At 32.8% G+C, this 9,051-nt stretch overlaps 1 protein-coding gene across 2 annotated transcripts; it reads right to left on the bottom strand.

Annotated features, from left to right (window-relative positions):
* Window positions 1-4,487: 4,487 nt before the first annotated feature.
* Window positions 4,488-7,026, bottom strand: LOC111903467 (ADP,ATP carrier protein 1, mitochondrial). 2 transcript variants are annotated; one of them, XM_023899232.3, is made up of 5 exons: window positions 6,888-7,026; window positions 6,090-6,382; window positions 5,127-5,492; window positions 4,754-5,033; window positions 4,488-4,678 (listed from the first exon to the last, which is right to left on the bottom strand). In XM_023899232.3, the coding sequence occupies exons 2-5, from the start codon at window positions 6,360-6,362 to the stop codon at window positions 4,632-4,634; spliced, it is 966 nt and encodes a 321-aa protein (XP_023755000.2). In that variant the 5' UTR covers window positions 6,363-6,382; window positions 6,888-7,026; the 3' UTR covers window positions 4,488-4,631. The 2 variants fall into 2 exon arrangements, with proteins under 2 accessions (XP_023755000.2, XP_042754416.1); XM_042898482.2 differs by having other exon boundaries at window positions 6,090-6,365; window positions 6,888-7,020.
* Window positions 7,027-9,051: the final 2,025 nt, after the last annotated feature.

Here is a 9,051-nt window from a genome sequence, read left to right as displayed (position 1 = left end):
ATGATTTAAACTGTATATGTATTTTATATCTACGAAAATGTTGGGGTAAAACATGGGTAGATGTAATAGCTGATGTGTGATAAAATGATGAGAGGCCTCGATGTTGATGTTGTTGTTTCTGTCATCTAGCGGAGTATGGATGACGACCACGGACTCTTCTAGACAGTCCAGTGGAACACTAGCAGGCTCGCAACCTGTAGGTGTTTGTGAACGATGTGTTCACCGGTGTACTCCATCCCCCACATGGTTGCCTTTAGGACATTTATTGCTGAGGAATCCCCTTAGCAGTAGTGTCCGTCCCGATGATGATCCTTAGGCTAGGTCCCTTATGATAGGTGTTTAGGGACGTAAAGTGAGGATAACGGGAACGGGTAATCGGGTTATTGTTGATTGATGAAATTAATAAACTTATTTATTGTGGGTTGAAAACCCTATGTGCTCACCAGGCTCCCAAGCCTGACCCACTCAGTTTTATGTATTACAGGTAGTGGCGCATGAGCATAGATGTGATGTTTTGGACGAGGGATTACGGATATAGGCCTGTAGATATGAAATAATGTAGTAAGGCTTATATTGTACTGTTTATGCTTTTGATCTGTACGAACATGACATCCCGAGTCTTTTAATGAAATACATTTCTATGGAAATGCTTTTGATAAATCTTTATCATATTTTTGTTTTGGGAAAAATTCCGCAACACTTTCATTTAAAATGTAACTCTGATTTTTAAACAAAGCATAAACAAACCGGTCTTTTTTGGCCGTGATTTTGGGGATGTCACATTAATGGTTCATAAAAATGAAGACTCTTTATTTTATGAAACCTCTTTAGTTCTTTAATCACAATTTAAAGAAGTGACTTTTGGTTATCCATAACTTGAGGACAAGTTATGGACACCATCATTGCCATTAAGATCATGAATTAAACACACATGGAGGTTACACATAATTCCTATGATCTTCTAAAACTCATAACAACACAAATTCATGTCAAGCAATTTCAAGAAATCATATAAACATATACAATACTTGAAAATTGATAAAAGTCATGTAAAATGGGTTAACATAATCATTATCATTCTGAAAAACAGATTTTACAAGTCCAAAACAGATTGGGATAATGATTTTAATCCATTTCCAGCAACAAAACTCGAAAAAACTGCCCAACACGCTCCGACTCGTCTAGTGCATGATTCTACTCGTCAAGTAGGATGAATTTGTTCATGGACTCGGCGAGTCTTGCCCATGAACTCGGCGAGTCCAGTCGTCAGAGTGCAGAATTTTCGTTTTTAAGCAGTTTTGCATCAGGTATACAGAAAACAATCGTAGTGTCTGATACTACTGATGGGTTTTGAGCATTCTAACACTTCCCAAGTGTATATGCAACCCTAATAACCTTGAATCTATGTTTTCTCTATATACATGCAAATTTATTTTTCAAGGTTATTTCCTAACTAGCATGGCATGGGGATTACATAAAACATAAAACTAGTAGAAATACATACCTTGTTGTTCCTTGGATTCCTTCAAGACTTTGTGAGCCTAGCACCCCAAATGTTGTGCCTCAAATGCTTCACACAACACCACAAAACTTGGAATAACTTGAGAGAATACTTCTTAGACTTGAAAATCGGTTATGCCCTCTCTAGAAACACTCTAGGTAGCCGATTTGCTAGCCAAAGGGTTCCTTTTATAGTGTTGTCACAATTAGGGTTTTCACATGAATACTCTTAATTGTCATGACTCTTCATTTCTCATGACCCATGGGTTTGTAACTCCCATTTCTCACTTTGATCACCAAATTAATACTAGATTAATACTTGATCAATACTAATTAAATAATACTATTATTAATATATCAGAACTTATAATATATTAATAATCATAAGTGCCTTATTCTCTCATCTAGTCTATCCAAGTATTGCAATGTCATGCAACCCAAATGGACCATGCCGAGTCGGGTCAAGTACATACCAAATAAAGTTATGGACTTAGACATTATATCCAACAGTTTGATTGTATGGATTCCATAAAGTTGGCAACTTTATGGGTCCTTGAGGTTCCTTTATGGTCTCTTGTCATAGATCAGGAGACTTATTGAGTTATGAGTTTCATACATGAGGTCTTAATTTTATTTTCACCAGTTTGACCTAGCTTGAGATTAAGACATGCATTGGAAATGCATGTCTATAAGGAAATGATTTAATAATGTTTTAAGTGTAAGAAAGCCATCTAGAAAGTATGAGTGTATAGCTTGAAGGATTAAGAGCTTAATGTGTTAAGTTGTCTAGAATTGTTTCCACGACATGGCGTCGACGGTCAGTCTTCATGATTTTTTTAGTCGTGTAGCTGACACGGTGTGACCTATGGGTGGCCATGACGTGGAGGTCACCTGGGGCTAACTTTGACCATTGACTTTTTGACCAAGTTGACTTTTAGTCAACTTGAGGGTTTTAGAGTGTAGACTGATAGGGTACTTCTATATTGTTGGTTAGGTGATTCTTCGTACCGGTCTTCACTATCTGAGAGTTGTTGTGTTAGCTTATTGTTCACGAGTTGAGTCTTCTCATTATATTATTTATGTCATAGTGGTGTGCATGCTAGACTAGCTCAGTCTCATTTTATGATTGTTGTTATGTGTTTTTATTGAGTTGTTGATAACTTAAGGATTGTTGATAGTCTGCAGGGTTGCTGATAACCCATAGGACTACTGTGAGCCCATACGATTTGAGGAACTCACTAAGCTTCGTGTTTATAGTTGTGGATTTAAATGTGTTTCAGGTACTTTAGATAATCGCGGAAAGATGAAGGCTTGATTGTACACTCTCATCAACAGTTGTTGAGATTCTGTATTATTATGATACTCTGGTTTTTGGAATGACTGTATTTGATACTCAGGGTTTCCTTGACTTGGTTTTATTAAAACAATGAATTAACTCACTTAAAAATGAAAATTTTTGGTTGAGAAAATAGGATGTTACATCGATAATGAAATATATGTTTCACATTATTTCTCAAACATATGTTTTCAATAATATGATGGGATTATTTTCTATTTGGAGTTTCAAAATTACTTCTTTATATTCGAATTATGTTTTGTAACGGAACATATAGCTTTTAAATTCAAATAATATACACAATGTTAATTTCTAACAATAAAAAAATAATTGATAAAATGAAATTCAGAAATACAAAACATGATAAAGAAAAATTAACTTATTTTTAATTTATTTTCTCCCATATGTTGGTACCAAAAAGTGCAATGAATTCTATTTCTAAGTGTCAAATTCTTTCTTTCCATTTTCATTTAGTCCTTCAACTACATATTCTGTAATTGTTTCCCACTAAACCCACATAAAACCAAAAGTTCAAGAATATCATTTCTGTAATTGTTTCCCACTAAACACACATAAAACCAAAAGTTCAAGGGTGTTGTAGGGAAAACAAAAAAAATAGTTGTCTTGTCTATATTTAGAGGTTATTCAAGTGAGCAAGAATTCATTGGGCAATCAAAACTAATCTTCAACTTATCTTAAGCAAAGTATCAATTAAAAGGAAGAAATCGAGCAGAAAGAAGGCCGAGATGGAATTCGTACAGTTGGTCCTGTCTGGAACACCATTCTGCCAAGGTGACTATTGCCAAAATTAAACTCCTGATGTGTTCTCCAAGCTGATAGGGATGGGGCCAAAATTTTAGGACAATTGGGACTTACATCATAATAAGATATTAAAATATTTTTTTACATCCAAATATCATAAGAGTCTATAAGTTGAAAAAGACATGGATATAGAAAAAAAATCGCCTAAATGAGAAGTACATCTATTTTTGCAAGAATCGGTCTTCAAAATTTTTCAAATAATGAGAAACAACGATCTCATCCTATAACCTGTTATTATAAGTAATAAAAAAGAATAGAACCACTAAGACCGAAATGATAATTTAATTATTGAAGTTGGTATGGTACAAGTTTAAGATATAATCATATAATCTCATCATGATGGTGATTTGAATAGCTTAAAGTTAAAGTATCTATCTAAGATAAATCTAATGTTCTCAAGTCTTAAATTTGGCACACCATTCTTTTCGATCGGATTCAACGACATTAACCGCCACTTAATATCACTATTCCTTTTCAGGTTGGGATCTATTATTAACATCTTCTTTAATATCATCACTAGCCGAATGGAATCGTAATAAGAAAGAATTGTTGGTTCTTTACGTACTTCTCTTTATTACTAATGATCTATTCTATCTATGATTATAATGATTATAATAAGAAATAAAGTAAAAAACCAATTTAATTATTTATTGCAAGTTCCAGAAAAAAATAAATGTAAAAATTACGATTTATCTTATTGTTGATTAAAGAATGTGTATATTAAACGAATTGTCCATGTAGTTTAAGTAATTTGTATGTTTGTTTCTAATTATCTTTTTAACTCGTAAGATCCGTAGTATTTATTTATATAGGGCACATGGTCAAGATACGAACCAACAAATGTTGAATCAATTTTTTTTATAACATGGTCTACGAATCTTACTTTGACGTTTTTAGGTTTAACAACAGAACTAAGAATATAGATCTCATACATTTTGAGCGTTAAAGTCAAAAAACCTAATTACTGCTCTTTTCAAGTACCTCTGTCATCCGCACTTTCATCTCTTATTCTCTTCTTTCCTGCAAAGTTAAACAAAACACAATAAACTTATAACCCATTGCACATGCCAAGATCGGATAAATTCTTATTCTTACTTTCAGCATCAAGAAATGGTTTCTGAAGCCTGTCGTAAAAAATAAGGACACCAGTAGCAGTTCCGACAAAAGGTACAATGGTTTTACTATAACTCTTGAACAACGATTTAACACCCTCATTCTTCATGATTTGAGTAAAAGCGTCAAAAGAGCTTTTGTACTTGACAACTTCACCCGATGTCATCATCATTCTTCTCCGGATTGTGTCAATAGGGTATGATGCAAGACTAGCAACACTCGTAGTGACTAAAGCAAGGCCACATGTCCCAATGAAGCTATCCTGAAAACACACATCATCATCATATAAACATCTAGTTAATTAATTAATTACCGAAGCTAGAGACTAAGTAATAGATGCAAAATTCAAATCCACCTTCCATGATCCTGTCAAAACAACTGGCTTCAAAGAGTCATACATCCCAAAATACAAACTACGGTAGACAATGACACCCACACATGAAATCTTGAATCCACGATATAAACCAGAAATACCATCTGATGCAAGAGTCTTCTTGTATACATCTGATAAACGACTGAATTGCCTCTCTCCCACCTTCTTAGCCTCATCATTTGCTAAACGACTTGATGCATGATCGAAAGAGTACATCAAAAGCATGGAGGAAGCTCCAGCAGCACCACCGGAGATAAAGTTACCAGTGGACCACTTCCAGTAACCATCATGGTCTTTCTTAAAGTTGAACAACCTCTTGAAGTAGTCGTTGAATGCAAAGTTAAGTGTCTGCAAAAGAACGTATAAAAAACAGAGCCTAATTTAATTAACACATCCTATATATCTGCATCAAGCCTCCACACTGTATGGTATTTCCATAAGCGCTCTTTTTGAAGAGTAAGTAAGCGACTCTACATATATCTTGAAAAAGGAGGCAAATCGCCAAATCGGGTCATCGTGTCGTGTTTTTTTCTAACACGACACGACACGACAAGGTTTTATGTAACACGAACACGACACGACACGATCTCGGGTTTTTTTAACTAACACGAAAACGAACCGATTAAAAAACGAGAAACACGACACGACACGACAAAGATAACATAAATAACAACTAATGTATTTTACTAATATTTATTCATACATAACACGAAAAACACGACAAAAAATGTTAAATCGTGTCAAATTTTGAACACGAACACGACACGACATGACGTCATGTTTTTTGCACTTGACACGAACATGAATTCGAAATTCAATTTCGTCTCAATTTGGTTTCGTGTCGTGTATTTTTGTCGTTTCGTGTCATCAATTGCCACCCCTATGAAAAACTCATCAAGTAACCAAACATAAGATATTAAGGTAGAAGAGGATATGATGTTATACCGGAGTGGGAATGTAGCGGATGACATTAGCTGTATTTACTACTCTCACATCCTTTATTCTTGTAGAGAAATGTTCTTTGATTCCTTTACTCTTTATTGTATCATCTGTGATAGGGATTGGACGCACAGCTATATCCGCTAGAGATTTGGACAAATAAGTAGAAAAACTAGCCCAAAAAACATCAGAGGTAAACGTCCCGGTATATCTTTTTTCTAATGGAGCCTGAACATATAGTTGAGTAAGAGTTGCTGAATCTTGGTTTTGATGGGCCATTTGCTGAAAAATAACAGAGCCTAGAGGATAATTCAAGAATGATTCTTATTAAATCGTTAATACATCATCACATGGTCTATATACCAAGATCGGACTTTAAGAAACTGTTACAAAGGAATCAACCAAACAAAACAAAATCAAATAACTAAAGCATGAACAAGAGAGAAAAGTGTTATTGGTTGTGTGCAATAGTCATCGGTGTATAATTAAGAATTATCAACGTAATTATATAAACCAAATCAACAGCATATCCGATCTGTCATTCTGTCGGTTCAATAAAAAAAGTTCTTTTTTCACATCATGACTAAATTAAGGCGGCCGCCTTTAAAAAAGAATAGCAAAAAGACATGACTAAATGAAATAAGATTTTGCTAAGAATGAAGCATAATATTCCATCTATACTAATAACACATACACGAACAGATGCCATGCCAAGTAGTTAAACAAATGGAAAAACAACACAGCAAAATGTGGAACAAAATTTTATGAAAATATCATCTGCCTTATTAACCAAACAAGTCTTACTCAGATAAGACCGGTCTGAGCTGCGGAAAAAAGTAAAGTGAAAAGAACACAAAATGCCTTGACGATATGTTGAATGCGGGAATGCAAAGTAGTATCGTAATGCTCAATGGAGCAGTATATAATAGGGGTGGACATTGACCTGAGACTACCAAATGAGACTCTTAACAACTAGGGAATATATATATATATATATATATATATATATATATATATATATATATATATATATATATATATATATATATATATATATATATATATATATATATATATATATATATATATATATGGGTAAAGTGAATATACTTAACAACCTTATATAAGCTTACGTACCTAACTCCATAATACTACATCGGTTTGTATCATATTTACATGGTAATTGCCTAAAGTTCTTAAACTTTAACCCCATAACTTTGATTACTTCCAAAATCTTTGGACTTTTACCAATATCTTTCTTTTACATCACGTCTTTCTATCGAATGACACATGATGGCTTTCATATCCTACCGCTACAAATGAAATGATGTAGGAGAAATATAATGATGAATTTCCAATTTTTTTTGAAGTATATCAAGTTTAGGGATGAAGTTTAAGAACCTTGGATGATTACAATGAAAATTTAATGCAAAATGATGTAGTTTGATGAGGTTAGGTACCTAAGCTTATATAAGGTTGTTAGGTATATTCATTTTACCCTATATATATATATATATATATATATATATATATATATATATATATATATATATATATATATATATATATATATATATATATATATATATATATATATTCTAATAAATATATATTCTAATAAATACGACCAATTTTGCCACGTGCATTCTATTAGCCTCCCCTAATGTTTTTTCCCGCTCATTTTACAATAAGTTTATTTACTGAAATACCCTTCTATTGCTTTGAAATCAGAATTGCATGTTATCTTGCCTGTTTATATTTGATTCTTAAGTCCATAAATCTCGTCCAAGTTATAAACCCCAGTTATAACTTTGAACTTGATGTGCTTTAAATATCAATTGGTTATACTCAATCTCCATCCTCAATTTCAGTTGGATCGATCACCGTTTTTCTTTAAACTCTCTCCCTAAACCGGAGACGTGAAATCTTTATAAAAAAAATTTAATCCCTCTCTCTCCTATTTCTCTCTTGCCTACACATATCATGATTGTTTTGTGGATGTGTTTATTATTGAGTATAAGAAAGACCTTCCATTCTCTTGACGACGTCTTGGCTCTGTTCAATATCAATCATTCATATCCAAATATGCATTTGTTCGATTTACAAGTTTTTTTCCCACCTATTGATTAAGGAGGAACCCTCAAATTTCTATTTTCTTTAGCCTTCTCATCTCTATATTTTCACCCCTACTAATTTTTAGATGGCGATGGGCACATCCTATCTTCTACATGAACATATATGTGAAAAATCTAAATGATTTCAAATTTTGTTGCGATTTTGTTGTTGTGCCATTTTTTGTTATTGGAATATGTTCATCCTAAAAAATAAATAATGTTTTTATGATAGTTTATAGAAAAATTGATCAAATTTTCTGCTCGTGTTTATTGCTTTAATGTTTTTTATGGTTGTAACAGGATAATGATAAGAGATGTTAAGAAACTAATGTTTTATGATGATGCCTAATAGGTATTTGATGAAATGCCTAAGAGAAACAATATTATAACATTTCCCTTTAATATTGAGGTTTAAAGATAGATACTTAGGGCTTGATAACGCAGTTAGAATGAAATGGGGAGTTCCCATTGAAAAAGAATTAGTTCAAGTTTTTGATGAATAATCGAAAATTAAACATTTTTATGGATTTGTGGAATTGTTGTCGATGTATATTTTTATTAAGATAAAATGGGAAGTTAAAGGATTTATAGTCTTATAGTCATTTACTATTGCTTTGAAATAACATTATACATGACATAGAAATCTCCAGCAAGAAATAACAGTTACTTTCATTTATTCGTTTATTGTACCAGATCAATCAATAAATCCATGAAGAAGAACGTCAATGGTAAGAAATTTTTATCTATCTCAATAACAAGTTATTTTTCTTATTTTGGATGGTGTTTCATTGTTGCTTTGTTACGCATGGTTTTATAACAAATTTGGATTGAATGTGTCACCTTTAGAGGGAAGA

Source organism: Lactuca sativa, chromosome 1 (assembly GCF_002870075.4).
Source record: "Lactuca sativa cultivar Salinas chromosome 1, Lsat_Salinas_v11, whole genome shotgun sequence".
Classification (NCBI taxonomy): domain Eukaryota; kingdom Viridiplantae; phylum Streptophyta; class Magnoliopsida; order Asterales; family Asteraceae; genus Lactuca; species Lactuca sativa.
The sequence above is the reverse complement of the archived record's forward strand: the minus strand, read 5'-3'. Positions and strand labels throughout refer to the sequence as shown.

Coding starts and splice junctions, on each gene's coding strand:
- LOC111903467 (XM_023899232.3), bottom strand. CDS start 6,362: ATGGCCCATCAAAACCAAGATTCAGCAACTCTTACTCAACTATATGTT. Junction 5,493..6,089: donor TCCGCTACATTCCCACTCCG/GTATAACATCAT, acceptor GTTCTTTTGCAG/ACACTTAACTTTGCATTCAA. Junction 5,034..5,126: donor TTTTGACAGGATCATGGAAG/GTGGATTTGAAT, acceptor GTGTGTTTTCAG/GATAGCTTCATTGGGACATG.